Genomic DNA, 22,258 nt, shown 5'->3' with positions numbered 1-22,258 from the left:
GTCTCCTTTACTTTGTAATGCCAACTAACTAACAACTTGTAACAGCGGTGCATTCTTGCTTTGTACATCACCTAGATAATGGTGGCAGCAATTGCCTTGAAAATGATACTTTGTTGTAAGTTTAATAGTATGGCTAGGTACCAAAGAGAAGCCATTACAGCTGCTTTTGAAGGAAAAAGATATATTTGTACAAATACAGACCAGCAGTGAAAAATTGCTAATATATCAGTCCATTCCAGTTGTGTGCTTTCCTTGTATCAAACATGCTAATATATCAGTCCATTCCAGTTGTGTGCTTTCCTTGTATCAAACATGTAGAAACAATGTTCAAATTTGAACAACTTGATTTTGATTGGATGCCATGAATTGCAACCACATCCAATGAAATTCACATATCTGAATTGTCAGATTGATCCGCCAAGGTGTTGTTAGGGTTAATACATCGGAACCTTGGCTAGTGAAGATGACATCTGGTGCACATGTAATGGCATGGTGGTAAATACTGGTAAAACTAAAATATTACTTATCTCAACATGGCAAAGAAGGACAAATCTTGATAGTGATGAACTATGTCTGACATGGAAGGATACAAATCTGCAAATAGTCTGTCATAATAGGCTACTTGGTATTCTGGTAGATAATAACCTATCATGGACTGAACATATCAAACATACCAGTAAAAAAGTCAATTTAAGTTTATGGCTTCTCAGTAGGATAAGACATTTTCTCCCTGAAAGGCACAGGAAACTATTTTATAACAGTTACATACAACCCTATTTGGACTACTGTAGTACAGTATGGGGTAATTCAAATGATAAAAACATAGCAGAGCTGACACATCTTCAAAAAAGAGCATTTGGGCTAATATCAATCCAGAAAGAAAGCAAGGAAAGTTTAGCTGGTAGGTTAAAAATATTACCTATTAAAGACCGAATCTGTTTGAGAAAAGCCAAATTAATGTACAGGATATCTCAGAATAGTGCTCCTGAATATTTACAATCACTATTCCAGTATAGGCTACCTGGTAATACTCCCCACCTGCGATCCATGTCTATCAAACAGTATAAAATTCCCAAACCAAATAAGGAGTTATTTAAAAAAAGTTTCCAATACTCTGGAACTCTGCTCTGGAATAGTATTCCAGTTGAGATTAGAAATGCCCACTCTGTTTCCTTCTTCCAAACCCAATATATCCAGTGGCTTCAGAGATGCAGCTTAAATAAATGAATTCCTTTGTATGAGGGCCTCAAGGTAGATTAGATTTTAGCTAATTGTGTTACCCTCTTTAAATAAGGTCATTATTATTATTATTATCAAGAAATACATTTGGCATAATCAAGATATCTGATCAGTAGATTAACTTTGTTCATTAGATTGACTTGTAAATCAGTTTTGGGGGATTGAAAATAAAACAAATGCATTCTTGGGATATTTATTTTCATCTTTATTTTCATAATAAAAGAGAAAGTTTTGAAAATGAATCGGATTCTGATAGCAGTTTTTCAATAGTAGTTAATATAAGTCAGCATAGTGTCAATTAAATGAAAATGGAAGAACTGTAGTCATCTGTAGTTGATTGCAAAATATTTTTGTATCACCTGCTATCATTTCTAGTTTCCTTCACAAGTTTACTGACTGGTGTCCACTGATGATATTTGATGTGAATATTAATCCTAACACTTAAAGAGCTGTCAATAGTTTTATGGTCCAGATTTCCGCTATATGATGATGTCTGCTGATAGAGTTATTTCCCCTATGTATTTTTCTTAGCCTGCCTTAAAGTATATGGAGCTTTGTTGCAGAAAATTCCTAAGTGCAGAATTGATATATCACCACTTGTCAATCACACTAATTGATTAGCCAATCAGTGCGCATAAACTAGACACCCCCCTCAAGGCTTTGCTTACATCTGCCATTTTCCCCTAATAAACTGATTGTCAGGATAATGATAAATATTTACAAATTTTGCATTAATTCATAAACTTTGATTGGTAAGGGTAAAACAGTACCAGTGAGTGCCTTGTAATTTTGGACAGTCATTATCCACGACATCTTAATGGAGTAGTTAGATTAATTCCTTTCCTAAAAACAAGAGGAAACTTGGATGAATAAAGTTTTGTGGTTGCCTGCATGATCTTCTGAACATGGATACAACTGATGGCAATTACCATGTTTCTTTGCACAAAAGTTTGTTGAACAGCATGTCCTGCTGAAAGTTGGAAGAAAACAAAAATACAATAAGACAAGAGAAATTAAAATATTTTTTACAAATGAACTTGTCTGGGATTGAGTGTTTCTTCTATATGATTCAGTGGACCTGAGATTGCATAATTTTAAAGTTTTAAAATTTACATTTTTTTGTTGGTTTGCCCCCAAAATAACATATTATAAGACAATTAAGTAAGTTTTATTTTTCAGTAACAGGGTGGAGGTGGAAAATTATAATTAATATTTTTTTCATTATCATTATTGTTCTTCTTCTTCTTCATATTATTATTATCATTATTATTATTATCATTATTATTATTATTATTATTATTATTATTATCATTATTATTATTATCATTATTATTATTATTATTATTATTATTATTATTATTATTATTATTATTATTATTATTATCATTATTATTATTATTATTATTATTATTATTATTATTATTATTATTATTATTATCATTATTATTATTATTATTATTATTATCATTATTATTATTATCATTATTATTATTATTATTATTATTATTATTATTATCATCATTATTATTATTATTATTATTATTATTATTATTATCATTATTATTATTATTATTATCATTATTATTATTATCATTATTATTATCATTATTATTATTATTATTATTATTATTATTATTATTATTATTATTATTATTATTATTACTATTAAAGTAATGCATAGTACATGTATATGATCCATAAAATGTTTTTAAAAAATTATCAGAAGTATTAAAGTAATTAACAATTCTAAAATTGATGCAAACTCATAATTGGTTAACTAATTCCAAAAAATGTAATATTTTCCCTGTTTGTTATAAATATTATAGTTCTTGTTTTGTATAAGCTAAATATTATAGCAGGGTGAATATTTATGTTACAGTGCCAACACATTTACCATATACACTTGCTGAAATGTCAATTTACCATATATATACTTATGTAGAAGTTGATTTGCCATATGTACTCACTTGTAAGTCTAGCATTACTACAAACAACAGACCCTGACCTGCTGTCACATGAAACTGAATAAAATGTGTTGTTGTTTAAATAAAACTTTTTTCTTTGTGCTTTGTTGCCCAAAACTGATGAACAAATAAGAACAGTTAAATAAAATTGAGTGGATTAAATGATGTAGTTACCATATAGAGTAGCAGCCCTTTACTGTAATTCATGTCTTCTAATTTGTACATATTTAAGTTGAGACAGTAAAGTAGTTTAATTTCTATATATCTCTTTATGAAGTCTTTGAAAAGCCTTTGAAATAAAGTATGGTAATAAAAAATTAGTAGCAACCAGTCGCTAGACATGGTAATCAGTAATCAATCTCTAGACATGGTAATCAGTCTCTAGACTGGTAATCAGTAATCAGTCTCTAGATATAGTAATCAGTAATCAGTCTCTAGACATGGTAATCACTAATCAGTCTCTAGACATGGTAATCAATAATCAGTCTCTGGACATGGTAATTAGTAATCATTCTCTAGACATGGTAATCAGTAATCAGTCTCTAGATATGGTAATCAGTAATCAGTCTCTAGACATGGTAATCACTAATCAGTCTCTAGACATGGTAATCAATAATCAGTCTCTGGACATGGTAATTAGTAATCATTCTCTAGACATGGTAATCAGTAATCAGTCTCTAGACATGGTAATCAGTAATCAGTCTCTATGGTAATCAGTAATCAGTCCCTAGACTGGTAACTATGGATGTCATTTAATTAGTTGTTCATACATGATTAGAATATAGTCACTAGCATCACCACCATGCCCAAATGAACACCATTACATAATGGTACAAGACTCCTAATATCATTGCGGGTGGGGGGATAAATAAACTACATAGAATTAATTATTTGCAACATAATTTTCAGTTATTGTAGGAGCATTTGGTTCAGGAATAATTTTTTTCTATGTATAGGTTTTGTTGTTGTTTGTGTGTGTGTGTGTGTGTGTGTGTGGAAGGATGAGATATTTTTGGGACCATTAAACTCTTTGTTGTTTCTGAGTACATTTAGAACAAGGTTGACTAATGTCTCTGATCTTTATGTGCAATTGGTGCTTGGTATATTCAGGTGATTGCAATGCAAAGTTTGACTTTAATTTTGTGAGAGAGAAAAATAAGTTTGAAAGAAACTGTGATTTTCTTTTCTGTTTTTAATACAGATTATTTTTTTTATTTATTTGAAAGGAAATCAAATTTGAAGATAGTATTCTTTTTTATAGGTGGGTACTATCACCAGAATGTTTACTACAGTATCCATTCATTCTAGATGCCTTTTGTGTTTATATTGTAGGGCAATATTCTGGTTGATCTAGGGAGGGTTCATTGGGTTCTCTTTGTGTTTAGATGTTGTCAGATGTTCATGCATACATACATAGTATACTATACACAATGTGAAGAGTGAATCTACAGGGGCACCACACAGGGTGTGTATGTGTGGCTGTTTCAAATCTGCTATTGTCTTAGGAATCAGTATACAGTTTTTTGTTGTTTCTGTTGTTGTTTTTCATTGTGGATTCAAACATCTTTTTATTAGAGATTTAAAATCACAAATCCATTTCTGTAAGGCAGAACAGTATAAAAATTCCTCTCATAAGACAGCTATGGTCTCCATGGAATCCATTTCCATTACATAAGGCAATAAAAATAATAATCATAATACCATAATGAATGTTAGACTTTGGACATTAAAAAAAATAATTAATTTTTGTATCCCAAGACTTGTATTCATAAAATGTTTAAAACTTTTTTGGTGTTCCAACACTTGCACACACAAAAATTTCAAGATTTAATTTTTTAAGATTGCCAGATGTTATTGACCCCATGCTTGTTGTTCAGTTATCATGACCACAAATTGTTACAAACAACAATGATTGCCTTTATATTATCATTATTATTATTATTATTATTATTATTGTTGTTGTTGTTGTTATTGTTGTTGTTGTTGTTGTTATTATTATTATTATTATTATTATTATTATTATTATTATTATTTACTATTATTGTTATTATTTTGTATGTGTGTAATTTCTGATTTCTCCAACATGAAATAAAAGAGAGACAATTGTATTCTTCAAAATTCACTGAAAATGGACCTGTATAGTGTTCAGTACTTAATCAACATTGTGCTTAGCATTATGTGTATCCTTGCTATTCCTAAAAATATTATGAACCGATTTTGCTTGATTCAGCCTTTTTACCATATGTCATTCTTTCAAATTATATTTCAGCCAGGTGTCCATTGCTGTTAATTTACTTTGTTTTCCCTGCTCAGGAAGTACTATTTTTCATTGATATAAGAGATCATATAAATGGGTATAATACACAATAGAGGAAGTGAATGTTTGATGAATATTTATAAAAAGATTAAGCACATAACCATCATATGTTCACATCACAGTAATATATTAGGAATTATGATAACTTGCTCAGAATTGGGGTCCAAACACATAGGTTGTACTATATGTAAGGGTGCAAGTTATCAGGGGATTTCCAAAAAGTTAAGGGATGCAACCCTCACTGCAGAAAAAAGCAGGGATTGGGTGAGGGGGGTCACTGCTTTTTAATGGCATAATACTCATTTTATAACCTTTTTAATGGCATAATACTCGTTTTGTAACCTTTTTAATGACATCATACTCATTTTATAACCTTTTCAATGGCATAATACTCATTTTATAGCCTTTTTAATGGCATAATACTCATTTTGTAACCTTTTTAATGGCATAATACTCATTTTGTAACCTTTTTAATGACATAATACTCATTTTATAACCTTTTTAATGGCATAATACTCATTTTGTAACCTTTTTAATGACATAATACTCATTTTATAGCCTTTGTAATAGCATGATACTCATTTTGTAACCTTTTTAATGACATAATACTCATTTTATAACTTTTTTAATGGCATAATACTCATTTTATAACTTTTTAATGGCATAATACTAATTTTATAACCCTTTTAATGGCATAATACTAATTTTATAACCCTTTTAATGGCATAATACTAATTTTATAACCTTTTCAATGACATAATACTCATTTTATAACCTTTTTAATGACATAATACTCATTCTATAACCTTTTTAATGGCATAATACTCGTTTTGTAACCTTTTTAATGGCATGATACTCATTTTGTAACCTTTTTAATGGCATAATACTCATTTTATAACCTTTTTAATGACATAATACTCATTTTATAACCTTGTTGGGAATAATTCTGTCCATAAAGAGCTTTATGTGAAGTTGTTCACTTTTAGTATACCATTGTTTTCAAGATGCCCAGTAACTGCTCCAGTGGCCTAGTGGTTAGAGCATCTGCCTTGGAGAAAAGAAATCCTAATCACACACACACGCAAAATGCCCAGTGCATTAAAGATCAATGTCAACATTTTCCAGGTTTCAACATTCATCAGATGTATGCATAACATTGTGTGTTGCATCATTGCTTTTTGTTGTTGTTGTTGTTGGTTCACAAGAATAAAAAATTCCTTTTCTTACAAGAACTAGAACATGTATTGTGTGAACCAACCATCAATATCCTAAATCTATTTTGACCCAGTTACTTTGAATAGATTCCAACTATACCATTAATAGCAAACATGTGATGCAACATAATGGTCTTTTACCTCAGCACCTGTAGTTTCAAATGGGGAGGGTTCTTGGACATGTATATAGGTTTTGGGGACATTTTTGGTGGACTAATCAGACTAGAATTATTACCAAATATATATGCCTATTGAAATCTACCAACAGTTCAAAATTTCATCTCCCGAATATCATGTTGTACTTGTGTTTTCCTGGTTGAATGAATTTCTTAAGCCAATAAATCCATTTGGCATCAATTAATTTTTTTGCTGAGTTTTGTTTTTCCTTGTAAAGAAAATACCTATTTAAGGAGTTTAATTTCTTTTCACTTTAAATATTTATTTTTGTACAGTCAATTTTATAAATTTGAAATATTTACAATTATGTACAATAAATGTTATATTGATGGAAGGAATTAATTTAAGAAGAACATATATTTAACCCATGTTTTTCACATGTATAGGAATTATGCTAGTATATGTATAATGTGTATATAAGAACAGAAAACCTGCAAGCATATTTAGGTCAAATGGTTTCCTCTTGTAGATCTGCCCAAGTGATTATGTTCTTTAATTTCTGATAGTGGCAGTGTTAAATTTGTGAAGGCTTTCATATGCAGCATGCTGAAAGATCTTTGAGTGTAAATCAATGCTAGGCAACACTTTATATATCTTCTCAGGTTAGAGAGCTGTAGTTAAGGGGAGCTATCACTGTCACTTCAGATTATACTCAGCCTTGTTCATGGAAAATGTAATAGCATCAAATAGATACTTGTGGGGAATTAAAATGCAGTGTTAGTGACTTATCATAAGATCCAGTTTATCCACAGAGTTATTTTGATCCCTCATATCTGGATATAAAGCCTTTCACAAGTAGAATTAATCTTGATGGTTACAGCATATATAGCCTATGATATCCCCCCCCCCACTATATATGAAGTGACCTGTTTCATCCTATCCCATCTTGTTCATTGCAAACTTTCTTAGCACTTCTTAATTTTCAAGGACTTCATGGATTGAAACCAAATTTGGTACAAGACTTGTAATAGAAATACCTAGGGTAAATTTGATTTTCATTATATTCACATAGAAATTAATGTTAGTAAAGGTCCTATTTGACTTAAATTGTGTTGGGAGCATTCATGTTGCATGGGCAACATTCTAGTTTTGGTGGCTTGTGGTGGTGGTGGTGGCTTTAATTAAATACAATCTTAACTAGCAAATATTACTACTTCAGTTTTGCTGTATGGGCACAATCTTGACAAGCAAATATTCCAGCCTAGGTTTGCTGTATGGGCACAATCTTAACAAGCAAATATTACAGCCTAGGTTTACTGTATATACACAATCTTAACAAGCAAATATTGCAGCATAGGTTTACTGTATAGACACAATCTTGACAAGTAAATATTACAGCCTAGGTTTGCTGAATGGACACAATCTTAACAAGCAAATATTACAGCCTAGGTTTGTTGTAGGGACACAATCTTAACAGCAAAAATTATTACAGCCTAGGTTTGCTGTATGTGCACAATCTTAACAAGCAAACATTACAGCCTATGTTTACTGTATAGACACAATCATAACAAGCAAATATTACAGCCTAGGTTTATTGTATAGACACAATCTTAAAAAGCAAATATTACAGCCTAGGTTTGGTGAATGGACACAATCTTAACAAGCAAATATTACAGCCTAGGTTTGTTGTAGAGACACAATCTTAACAAGCAATTATTACAGCATAGGTTTGCTGTAGGGACACAATCTTAACAGCAAATATTACAGCCTAGATTTGCTGCAAGGACACAATCTTAACAAGCAAATATTACAGCCAGGGTTTGATGTAAGGACACAAATATTAACAGGCAAATATATGTGCATAGGTTTGCTGTAGGGACACAATCTTAAAAAGTGAATATTACAGCATAGGATTGCTTTAGGGAACCAATTTTAAGAAGCAAATATTACAGCCCAGGCTTGCTTTAATATATTGGTCTGATAATGATATAGGAACCTATTACTGAAAGTCATTGAAATACAGATTCTTTGGTACAACATGGAAATAAATTGCTCATCTTTTCTGTAATCCCTGGTTTGATTCCACTGAGGAACATGTCAGTGTAATTGGTTAAATTTTTACTAGTTAAACTGCTTCCACAATATTTCTGTGGTTAGATGATGCACTATTTGTTTTATCAGCCAGACCAGACCAACCAGGTTGTCAGAATTCGTCGCTGATTTAGCAACTAAGTGGCAAAGTTAAGTGTCTGCAAGGATGCTTGAAATTATGCCATATGTGTAAAGGCATTTGAATGAAGTAAATTAAATTGCTTGTATTTGAACATATGCAGTTTATGTGCTTTATGTAATTAAGTGTGTGTACCTTTTCATATTGCTTACATTGCAGTGTAGGGTCACAGAAAAAAGTATAACTCCTGAGCGTGTGGATAAAAGTAAATTAAAAAAATAGTTATGTATATCTAGCTGGGCAATATGGTAAAGCAATAAATAAAGCAAAATCTGTATCAAAATATTGTTGGAAAGAAACAAGGATACAGGTGACGCTATGCAGAAATTGCCATTTGTTAAGTACTGTACATTATAGTACAGGTCTCCAATGTAAACTCTAATCAGTCCATGAATTATGAAGTCTTTACTTACCTTTATTTTATTTCAGTGTAGAGAAATCAGAAAATATGCACATGCAAAATAATGACAAAAAAGTCATAGATCGCAACAGTTTTATGATGTGGTTATTGAACAAGATGGTCACTGGTGTGTGAATTGTGTCGATCTTGTCAATTTTGTCCTGATATGTTTTGTCATCTGTAAGTGTTGGGACACTGAAAATGTTATACTGGGACACAATATTTTTTCTTCTTCATGTCCCAAGATTTACAGTTATTATGGTACTGCCTTAGATTCAGAAATGTTATTATGATACCATTTACTGGACAAATTAAATTTTATGTAAAAATATTCTTTACTATTTTTTTTAACCAGTAAAAGCTTCATAACAAAAATGTCAATGTTTGTCAAAATATTATGTTATAGGGACATTTTTCATTTCAGTATTGAAAAAATTTGAAGACAGAGATGACCTCCACCTCAATGTCACTGTAGGTCATGACCTCATCTTGCCATGCCAACTACCAGAAAGTGTCCCAGAAGCACAGATAATGTTTAAAGTGAACAAAACGAAAATAATAAACACTACCTCAGGTAAGTTGTTTATATTACAATTATCTGTTTTAATGATCCATTTTATCACCAGACAGTATCCCAAAATGTCAAAGAGATTGCTTTTCAATATAATTTTTGTGTGTGCCATATGTGACACAAAATTGTACTGTCCAGCAAACTTTTCATCTTGTCCAAGGTTACTCCACTGATAGTTCTGCTAACCATATACTGTATATGCCAATAATTTTCCTTTGGCTTTGTCATATGATGCCTCATGTTTATTCTCCAACAGTATCTTTGGAGAGGACAGAGTGTTTTCATTGTTTGTCCATCACATCATGTGACTTCTATCCATCAAGTTTTTTTCTTTTCAGGAATGTTTTAAGGAGTTGATGATTTTCATTTCCACTCAGTAACTTTTGAATGACATGATAGATTGAAACCAAGTTTGATATGAGTCTTTATATAAGGAAGACAAGTTTGAGTTTCACCTTTCTCTGAGAAAAAGAAGATATAAAGTAGTTATACCCCACCACCATAGTTACATATCACCAACCTAGTTACACCCTACCACCATAATTACATATCACCAACCTAGTTACACCCTACCACCATAGTTATATATCACCAACCTAGTTACACCCCATCATCATAGTTACACATCACCAACCTAGATACACCCCACCACCATAGTTACATATCTCCAACCTAGTTACACCCCACCACCATAGTTACACATCACCAACCTAGATACACCCCATCACCATAGTTACATATCACCAACCTAGTTACACCCCACCACCATAGTTACACATCACCAACCTAGATACACCCCACCACCATAGTTACATATCACCAAACTAGTTACACCCCACCATCCTTAACTTAAAATGTAGCCTTTCATTTGCATGATATTGGTGGGGCATCCATGTTGTATGGATCAAGGTTCAACATTTACAGTAGCAAGCTGATGTGTCAGTAAATTGCAAGTTAGTGATAGATCATATTCGGAATTCAAAACATGCCAGTGGACAGTGATAATAGCCCAATTTTTGTTGATGGAAAAGAATATAACTTTCAAAATATCACTAGTTTGACAAAAGATAACTTTAGGCCCTGTCAACACATTCCTAGTTTTTTTTCCCCACAAGTTATTCATTATGGATTATACTACTCCATAAGAAATACAAATGAAAAGTATTTCCTCACCATAGATATAAAAAGAGCTACAAGAAAAGTAAATCATGAAGCTGACATTTTCATTTTATTTCCCCCTTTTCTTTTGAAATATTTTTAAAGCTGATTCCCTAAAACTAGCCACACTGCCATGGTAGGGAAGTTTCTTTTTCTGTTATTAATATTCCGATGGAGGTCTACAGGTTTCGCTACAAGAAGTTCAAGAGAATTTAAAAACTACAGGTATGCATGCATGATTCTGAATACACATGTATCATTACATTTAAAAAGCATAATAATACCACATCAGTATTTTATTTTACAGTATGAATCACTTAGTACCATATACACTTGCTTAAAAGTCAGCTGCAATTGCAAACTGCATAGACTCAGTTATGCCATCAAATAATCTGCCAGCAGATTCAGGGTCCATGCAGTATGTTAGGAATGATAGGTAGAACAGACATCATAGACCCTTATCTGCAGGTGTATTATGCTATGACAGATTAGGATCTTTGTAGTTTGCAGTTGGACTCAACTTGTAAGCAAGCAAATGCATGATATACTAAATACATGTTCATGAATAAGTATGCCAGGCCCACAATCAAAACATTGCTGTAAAAACGTAAAGCAAAATGTTAATGTGGAGGGAGGGGGTGGGTCTAAGAGGAAGCCACCATTTCTCATTCTAACAGTTTCTAGTCAGCAAACAACATCATGCTGTTTCCCATAACTACATAAATATTGTCTGAAAATTGTGAGAAATCAAAGACTGCACCTGAGCATAAAATGTATGAAAGGTTAATTAAAATTTGGGCTAATCCAACATTTGTTAATAACTTCCAGGGGTAAAGGCATGCATTGGATTAGTCTGGACATCAGTATTGTCTGCAACATTTATTAAATATTTTTCAGGTGAATAAAAAATATACTTGAGTAATAAAATGTTCTCAACTTGAATAATTAGAGGATGCAGCTCATTTAATTTTCATGAACTCTTCATACATGAAAACTTCAAAGTTAGGAAAATATTTAGACAATACAGAATGTTGTTCTGTATGATTTCCACTGGCCCTAACAGATTATTTATGTTGCCATCTAAAGTTATGAAATTGATCCAGTTGTGTCTGAAAACAAAAAGGAGAAATATTGCACCAACGATGAAATGGGCACCTTCAATAATGGGCTACAGATGAAATAAAAAAGGCAAATTTTCTAATGTTGTGTGAAGGGTAATGAGTTAAAAACAGACACTGTATTCGATACTGTCCATCCATCATAAAATGCAGTTAGGTATATATATTTGCATGTGGATTTTTTTAAAGAACAGAAATGTTGGTAATCTCCATCTACTATCAGCAATATAATACTGGGGCCATCGAAAGTTAAACACCAAATGCACTCAGAATTTCTTCATGGTAAATGGAATTTTCTGAATGAATTATGATTCTGATGGGTATTTAAGACCAAATGAATTTGGATTATGATGTTTATTTAAGACTGAATGAATAAGGATTCTGATGGGTATTTTAAGACTGAATGAATAAGAATTCTGATGAGTATGTGAGACTGAATGAATAAGGATTCTGATGGGTATTTGAGATTGAATGAATAAGGATTCTGATGGGTATTTTAAGACTGAATAAATAAGGATTCTGATGGGCATTTGAGACTGAATGAATAAGGATTCTGATGGGTATTTGAGACTGAATGAATAAGGATTCTGATGGGTATTTTAAGACTGAATGAATATGAATTCTGATGGGTATTTGAGACTGAATGAATAAGGATTCTGATGGGTATTTTAAGACTGAAGGAATTAGGATTTTGATCTGTATTTAAGAGCAAATTAATAAGGATTTTGATGGGTATTTGAGACTGAATGAATAAGGATTCTGATGGGTATCTGAGACTGATGAATTTCAGTATCCAGAGTAAAAGTACATGTATGACAGTCAGTCTTAAGCAGCAACAGAAAGAGACTCCTTAGGGGCCTGTGTTTGATGCTGATTTAGAAAGTCAGTACAGAAAGAGACTCCTTAGGGGCCTGTGTTTGATGCTGATTTAGAAAGTCAGTACAGAAAAAGACTCATTAGGGTTCCTGTGTTTGATGCAGATTTAGAAAGTCATTACAGAAAGAGACTCATTGGGGGCCTGTGTTTGATGCCGATTTAGAAAGTCATAACAGAAAGAGACTCCTTAGGGGCCTGTGTTTGATGCTGATTTAGAAAGTCAGTACAGAAAAAGACTCATTAGGGTTCTTGTGTTTGATGCAGATTTAGAAAGTCATTACAGAAAGAGACTCATTGGGGGCCTGTGTTTGATGCCGATTTAGAAAGTCATAACAGAAAGAGACTCCTTAGGGGCCTGTGTTTGATGCTGATTTAGAAAGTCAGTACAGAAAGAGACTCATTAGGGGCCCGTGTTTGATGCCAATTTAGAAAGTCAGTGCTGCAGTTAATGGGCATATTAGCATAATTTTATTAAATATAAGTACAAATACACCGTTTACTCATTTTAGCACATCTGGATATCTTGTGACCCAACATATAATGCAGACACTAGTGTGGATACCATTTTGTTTATAGAAAAGGCCAAAATTAGACTTCTATGTGTTTAACCTAAAAGAAATTGTTATCTAAACTAGTCGATGAGACTGTTTATATATTAGTCATTTTATCACTGAAAATGATGACTGTGTGGAATTTAGAGTCATCTTGACATTAATAAATATGAATGAGAAATATTCTGTTAGATTTTTCTGAACAAACATATCTTCTCAATAAATAGCACAATAGATGATGAAATTTCAGCCAATGAAAATGGTGGTAAATGCTTACTGATAGCAGTGCTGAATGAAGTAGATACCAATTAAAGAAGTCTTGTTATCATTACTTTTCTGAAACCACTGGCACATGCATTCATCCCATGGTTCTAAATGAAAATGGTACAGCTGGGGTATCCAGTATGGCGACTAATGGCAGCAATGATGGCGATCTTGAAAACCTTGTCATTACTCCTCCAGGATGGAAGGTCATATTGACACAGTGGTTTCACCAAAAAACCTCTAATCAAATTTGGTTTGTCCTAAATTAAAATGGTGGTTAATTGACAACCAATATGGCAACCATTGCAGCCATCTTGAAAATCTTGTTATTACTGCCAAAACACTTCCTATTATATCTTGTTGGTCATAATGAAATCGGGACCAATCTTACATCTAATATTGTCCCCTTAACAGCAACTTTAAATTTGTGCTATTACATTGTCACTAGCATCCTGGATGGATAATTATATCAACATGGAGATTTCACCAGAAGACTTGATGCCATGTTCTGCTTACTCCTTAATGACAATGGTTCTGATCAGACAGCAGATGTAGCCACTATAACAGCCAGATTGACAAATGACAGCAGGTGTGGCTACTATAACAGTCATATTGACAAATGACAGCAGATGTGGCCACTATAGCAGCCATATTGACAAATGACATCAGATGTGGTTACTATAACAGCCATATTGACAAATGACAGATGTGGCCACTATAGCAGCCATATTGACAAATGACAGCAGATGTGGCCACTATAGCAGCCATATTGACAAATGATAGCAGATGTGGCCACTATAGCAGCCATATTGACAAAATGACAGCAGATGTGGCCACTAGAGCAGCCACATTGACAAATGATAGCAGATGTGGCTACTATAGCAGCCATATTGACAAATGATAGCAGATGTGGCCACTAGAGCAGCCACATTGACAAATGATAGCAGATGTGGCCACTATAGTAGCCATATTGACAAATGACAGCAGATGTGGCCAGTATAGCAGTCATATTGACAAATGACAGCAGATGTGGCCTCTATAGTAGCCATATTGACAAATGACAGCAGATGTGGACACTATAGTAGCCATATTAACAAATGAGCATCAGTCCATTTGCAAATGCATAAAATGGCAATCATATGACAGGTGACAAAAAGTATTGAAAACTATTTTATTTATTGGCAAGTTCCCAATCACATGAAATATTTCTTGCTAAATAGGTAAACAAAAGTATTTTTTTTGCATAATTAGGTACCAATTGAAGTAACAACATGTATCTGTTGAATTACTGGCAAACACAATTTAATGACCAATCAAACACATTGAGACTTTTACTTGTAAACATGGTCTCCCTAAATCATATTTAAAAAGGTAAATATTATTGATAAATATTATCTAAAAACTACAAGGCATAACACATTTGGCAGATCAATTTTGGTTCCTAAGAACAACAGGGTCTGAAAACATGAAAGACAACATGGTATTGTAATTAAAGAAAAACACAGTAGTCATTTATAACATTGCTTTTGGACCTCGAATTTACCAGCTTGTACTAAGACAACCCCATAATGAATTACATAATATATATATACCACTGCTTAATGAAATGGGATCCATGGCCATACACACCTTATAGTGGGAATTATGAAGGCCTTATAGTGAGGGAGTCCATGATCATACACACCTTATAATGGGAATTATTACAGCCTTATAGCGAGGAGTCCATCACCATGCACACCTTATAATGGAAAGCATGTTATGATGAAGGCCTTATAGTGAGGGGGTCCATGACCAATCCTACCTTGTAATGAGAACCATGCTATTATGAAGGGCCATGCAATGAGAGAATCCATGATCATATTCACCTTAAAATGGGAGGCATACTATTATGAAGGGCCTTACAATGAGTGAGTCCATGAATATACTCACCTTATAATGGATAGCATGTTGTTTTGAAGGCCTTATAGTGAGCGAGTCCATGACCATATTCACCTTCTAATGGGAAGTGTGTTGTTATGAAAGGCCATATAGTGAGGGAGTCCATGACCAATCTCATATGAAGGGCCTTATAGTGAGGGAGTCCATAACCATTTTCACCTTATGGATAGCATGTTATCATGAAGGGCTTTACATTGAGGGAGTCCATGACCAATCTCACCTTATAATTGGAAGGGTGTTGTTATGAAGGGCCTCATAGTGAGGGATTGCTGTATAAGGAAAAACTGTAAGAAATTATTTGTATAAAAATAAGCAGACCAGTATCTCAGCTATTAATTTAATAAAGCCTAAAATCCACACCAACCTTTGGCAAGATACCTTAGTTTAGGAAAATCCCAGCAGATATTTCTGCAATTAATGAATTAGGTATACTGTAAATCTTCATGCAAGTCCCACTGCAGCTGCCAAATTATGGAGTCTGTTGGTATTCATCTTCATTTCATAAATTGAGGTGTTTGAGCCCTGCCTATTAATCTTCATTCCAATAATTGTGAGGAAGGCAATAATTTAGATAAGATCCTCTATGCCCAGACAGGAAACCCAGGATTAGTAGAGACATATGTTTTATGTTGGAGATATATTCCATTTGTATCAATTAAAGTTATAAATGGCACATTTGTCTGTCTTTTACTTGTTATTATATCATACAGGGTGACCCCACTATAACATAATGGCCATTGTCCACAGAGCTAGTGTATTATGTAATGTATCAGGCATTATCCAGAACAAGTCAACTAAAAAATGTTGGACATATATCATCTAGGCTATCTACAGGCTAAAAAGAAATTAAATAAATAATTGATTACTTTTTTAAAATTTTTAACATATACCTGTTTCATTTTCATTCTTTAAAGGTTAATTTTTTATTAGAATTGAATGCAATGAATTTCATGCATGAGAATAAATTTTCTGTTTACATATAAATAAATATTATTATAGAAGATTTTCTTTCTCTTATTGTCATTACTGTTATTGTTAAAAATCTTTTTTTGATATTGATGGTTGTTATCATTATAATGTTGCTGTTTGGACTTTTAATGCCATTATTCAGTGGAAGGACACTATACATGGCAGCCACTATAAGTGGAGGAGAAAGAACCAGAGAAAACTGTGGGGAGAACCACCAACCCATGGGAAGCTACTGACAAGCTTTTTATCTTAAAGATTCAGTAATAGAATACATCTCACATATTATGAAATAAGGCCCCAATCTATTGTGGAATTAAAACTTTTGTTTCAAAAATCCGTTAGGACAAATTATGTTACACCCTAATTCATGTTACAGTGAAGCACATTATAGTAGAGTTCTTTGTACACATAGTCAAGTGGGCAGCATTGTTTTCTTGTGTCACATGCACTAACCCCACTTGGAACCTCAGAACATATTTTGAGTCTCAGAAAACCATTTAACACTGAGAATATGGCAGGTATGGCAAATTTCAAAGGTTTTGACAAAGTTGTGTTATTTATTTGCTTTTACCAAAATATCAAGAAGCACATTATATGTCTAGTTTGAAGCTCTAATGACTTCTGTACAAGTTTTAAAGTGGTGGGGATTTGGGTCACATTACATGTCCAGTTTGATGCTGTAATGAGTTTTGTGAGTTATAAATAGTGTGGACTTGGGTCACATTACATGTCCAGTTTGATACTGTAATGAGTTTTGTGAGAATTATAAAGTAGAGAGGACTTGGGTCACATTACATGTCCAGTTTGATACTGTAATGAGTTTTGTGAGAGTTATAAAGTAGAGAGGACTTGGGTCACATTACATGTCCAGTTTGAGGCTCTCAGATTAAGCGAGCTTTGTGAGAGTTATAAAATGGCAGAGAGTGACCACATTGTATGTCCAGTTTGAGATTCCAATGAGCTTTTTGAGTTATAAAGTGCTGGAGACTCAAACAACATCATTGTGGAATTGAAAATTGTGATTTGAAGAATTTGTTAAAAGCTTGCACAGCAAAACATGCAAATCTTTGCAACACGATGAAAATTAAAACTGAAATAAATGTGAAACATTGTGAAAGAAATCTTTGAATGGGGTAGTTTTCACAGACAGGCATTAAGTAGTGACAGCTATGTTCTTTACAGACACATTTTTTAATTTGACAGATTTCACAATCACATTACACCCTCAGTCATTTTTAACAGCAAGACAAATTTGACGGCAAGGCAAATTTGACGCCTATAAAGTAATCATGGAAAACCAAATACGTTTAACAGCAGTATTATTTACCCCAAAAATCCATTTACCTTGTGTACCCAACATTCAAAGTAATTCATGTAATAAATTTATCTTTATCATCCATTCAAATGCAATGTCTTCAAGACTACCACAGCTGTTGACACAAAATATAGATCCCCATTAGGATACACCCAAAATGACCCTTCATAGCCCCTTCATTCTTTTGTATGACTCAAAATGACTTTGGTTACCAAAAGAAAAATTAGTTTTCCTTCATAGATAAGAAGCAAATTGTTTCTTGTCATGCAATACAAACATCAAAGTTTTGTGCTTCATAAATCAAAATAGTGGCATCATGCAAGGTGGTATAGTATTTCCATTGTTTTTGGGTTCCATATGGAATTGTGCCTCACTAATTGCACACTGCTGGAAGCATTTATTTACTTTTTGCTGTTTTGTGTTTTGATATTAATGTTTAATTATCAGTTTCATCTAAATTAGCTCTCAAGACATTATCAGATTTATTGGGAATGGCAGTGCTCAAGCTTGCAATAATGTATTCAAAACTTAGGTACCTATATATACATCCTATAAGTATTATTCAAAATGTATACACAACAGGCAGTGAAATTGTCTTCAGTTTTCTCTTTTCTTTTCACATCAATTCAAGGTACATAATTTATGAATTCCTGAATATTGGATAGCTATATACCTTGTGTGTATTGTTTCTGTTGAGACTTCCAATACTGCAGTTTATCTTGATAGGATTTGGTTGAAAAGATTTACACTAGGACAAATGTTTTTGTTTGACATGTTCTTTGGCTTTTTCAAATTCACAACTGCAAGCAAGATGCTCCCTGATCTGCTATTGCATAACACGCCATCAGAGCAGGGTCTTCATTGTTTTGTTTTACTGATTGCTCTTAATAAACACTCTGGTGGCCTAGTGGTTAGAGCATCTGCCTCAGAAGCAGGCGGTCATGGGTTCGAAACCCAGCAAAGTCATACTAAAGACTTAGAAAAATAGTCCTAACAGCTGTCTTGCTATGCGCTCAGCATTAAGAGATTAGTGTTAGGACTGGTCGGCCTGGTGTCAGGATAATGTGACTGGGTGGGACATGATGCTACATGTTTACGGCTTGATGACTTAGTGCTAGACATCACTATAAGCTGCCACATTGCAGACATCGTAGCGATATGACTGAAATTTTTTTAAAGCAATGTTAACAATCCTAATCACACTCACACACTTAATAAACTGCATAGTCCCAGATCTGCTGGTGTATTATGGGATGGCAGATCTGAACATGCAAAATTTGCAGTTTGATTCTTCTTATAAGCAGTTATAAGTGGTATGTATATTAATTAAAATAATTAAACCTCATTGCAATGAGTTTTACAATGAACAAGATCTATGCATATTAATGAGGTGATTTTGCACCCAAATTTACTTATACTGAAATCAATTGGCTGATATCATCAAGGTGTTGAATATTTTTTTATTATTATTAGCAAACTCTATGCATATTTACAAAGTTATATTGCAAATGATTGGCTGTTTTTTTAAAAACCAATCTGATATCTGTTTATTGAGTTGTGTCTGGTATGGGTTATAGTCCTTGTAAGTTGCATAGGTAGAGAAAACCCCCCAAAAATAACAAGCTTCTGTGCTGATGAAAATTCTGACAATTTTCGATAGAACCACCTGACTGTACAAGATACAGTAAGCCAATGAACTTCAAAGTAAAACATGTCCTTACAGTGTACTGTAATGTGGACAGATAAAGCAGTCCAGAGCAAATATAAATACCTGAATAGGACTTGAAAATGGGATAAAACGTAAATATGGACAGATATTGAAGACTTAACACCTTGTGAAAATACTTGCCATTACCTTTTGAATAGTTTTAATCTAGCATGAATTTTTGTTGGAGAAAAGGAGAATATTAAATGTGTTCACAAAACATGCAACTTCATATTGACTAAATATGTATACTTTTCAACCAAGCTGTTTGTTTGCTCTCTTTGAAGAATATAGCCTACAAATTGAATATGACTAATATCCTCTTAAACCTTAGAAATCATTTCAAATCATCAAGCACAAGGCAAATAAGCCAGTCTAGATGAGTTATTGAGAAGAAAAGATTGAAAATTCAGTATTAATGGCCCAGGAAAAAATTGCTCAAGGTCCTGAAAACCTGGTTTTGAATGGAAAAGAATTTTGATTCATAAATGTATACCGTATAGTTTCAATTATATTTTGGATTTAAGAGTAGAGGAGAGACCCAGGTACACTATGACATAATTATGTAATTGGGTCATTTTGAGAACTTGTCATCATTTACATTCAATGCAGTGTAAAGACTGATACTGTTGTATGATGCTCATATTTTCATCATATGCACAATCTTCAGCAACTGTCACAGGTTGATATCCCTTTCACTCATTCCATCTATCCACTACCATATCTTTGCCTAAACTGCTTGACAGAAATTCATGAAACTTTGTAATTACCGTGTATGTAATGTAACCATGCAAATGAGGTAAACTCCTTCTCTTGGGGTCCCTTGGAGTGGGTAAGATTTGACATTTTGAAAAAAGCCTATTACTGTCACATTTTTTAACAGATTAACCCCTGGTGACGAGTTTAGGTGGCAGGAGGTAGTAGCCTACTGCCGAACTCTGTAGCATCAAGGTCATCCATGATACACTAAAGTGGGTGGTATTATAGAAAGGTAGACAGATATAGCTCTACAATGATACCAAATAATCTGGAATTTCTAGCTGTACTACAAAATACAGACGGAAAAACCTCATTTTTTGGACCCGATTTTTTTCCATCTGAAATTTGCCCATGGTTGGAATCTGATTTTGTGTCCGGATTTTAGACTTTTTGGTCTCAGATCTAAGGCAGACTGGTATGAACTGCAAACAGATGGATAAATCTTTGCAAAAAGTAGGATAAGATGGGCATTTGAAATAAAGAGTGGTCTTGATACCAAAATAATGGGTCTGTTAAGCCAAAAAAAATCAATTAAAAAAATTAAACTTCTACCCTTCTGCTCATATGCAAGCCAAACAGCCAATGAAAAATGATGTTTCTAACACAACTAGGCATTATGTTATTGGAAGATCACCTGGAAGTTGGTGTTTTAGAATGTATTCAGAAATAGCTTTCAAAATGTGTTTCCTACTTGAATTTCAGGCGAAAATGACAAAAACCTCCAGGGTTTAATGTTTTAATGGGTGCATTTTGATGACGTCACCAAATTTGAATATTCATTGTGTATTTAATCACTTGTGCATTGACATTGCACATAAATTACAAATTTAGCGATTCCTTGGCAATTTGTAAAAAAGTTAAAAAATCCTTGTTAACTAAACACTGTGTATGTATAAACAGTAGGTTGAGAAAAGCTTCTTTAATGGATTTTGTATTCTGACCCCATACTTATGGTGGAGGAGGTGTGGTCATAAATAATATCATCAAACCTTTAGGGATCCAGTTTGGCAGTAGCACCAGTTTGTTTCTGTTAGGATATTGAAAAGTAGGCCACAAACTCAGACATTGTTACTTTATATAACTAATATACTAGATAACATTGTTAACATCCCTGGAGCACTTGGTAGATTCAGTATGGTACACCTTTTGACAGACTTTCAATAATGAAAATTTTTCAATCCACATAGTGTCTGTAACTTTATATACTATTCTATTATTCCTATAGAATTGGAGTGGAGTCTCTGTGTGTCACAGTATGGAACACTGTCCAGTGAGAAGCAATTATATTTTGATCCGGGAAATCAATGTATTTGACAGGATGAAGTTATAAAACTTTAAAATTTCACATGCTGTTTAATTTAAGGTGTGAAAAGAAGTTATTTCTGTGTGACGCCGTAAAATTGACATCTTTTAATAAGAAAATAAGTTTTAGTCTGAAAGGCCAAATACTTTGAATCAATTAAATGAATTTTACAATGTCATGTTTCTTTATGGGATTTATTTTCATAACATAGCTAATGGACAGACTCATTTCCTAGCTTGGTGATTTTTGT

The 22,258-nt window shown here is 33.1% G+C and overlaps 1 protein-coding gene across 4 annotated transcripts in view; it reads left to right on the top strand.

Annotated features, from left to right (window-relative positions):
• The window catches only part of LOC149794015 (brother of CDO-like), a 251,172-nt gene that overhangs the window by 183,649 nt on the left and 45,265 nt on the right, over positions 1–22,258 (top strand). For all 4 annotated transcript variants that reach the window (XM_089967952.1, XM_089967955.1, XM_089967953.1 and 1 more), the window contains one exon: positions 9,906–10,055. In XM_089967952.1, the coding sequence (XP_089824078.1) occupies positions 9,906–10,055 (150 nt within the window). The remainder of the gene's footprint in view (positions 1–9,905; positions 10,056–22,258) is intronic.

The sequence above is a fragment of the Sinohyriopsis cumingii genome, chromosome 8, assembly GCF_028554795.1.
Source record: "Sinohyriopsis cumingii isolate HCF-2022 chromosome 8, ASM2855479v2, whole genome shotgun sequence".
Lineage (NCBI taxonomy): Eukaryota > Metazoa > Mollusca > Bivalvia > Unionida > Unionidae > Sinohyriopsis > Sinohyriopsis cumingii.
Note: the sequence above shows the minus strand (reverse complement) of the source record. Positions and strands in the feature narration are given on the sequence as shown.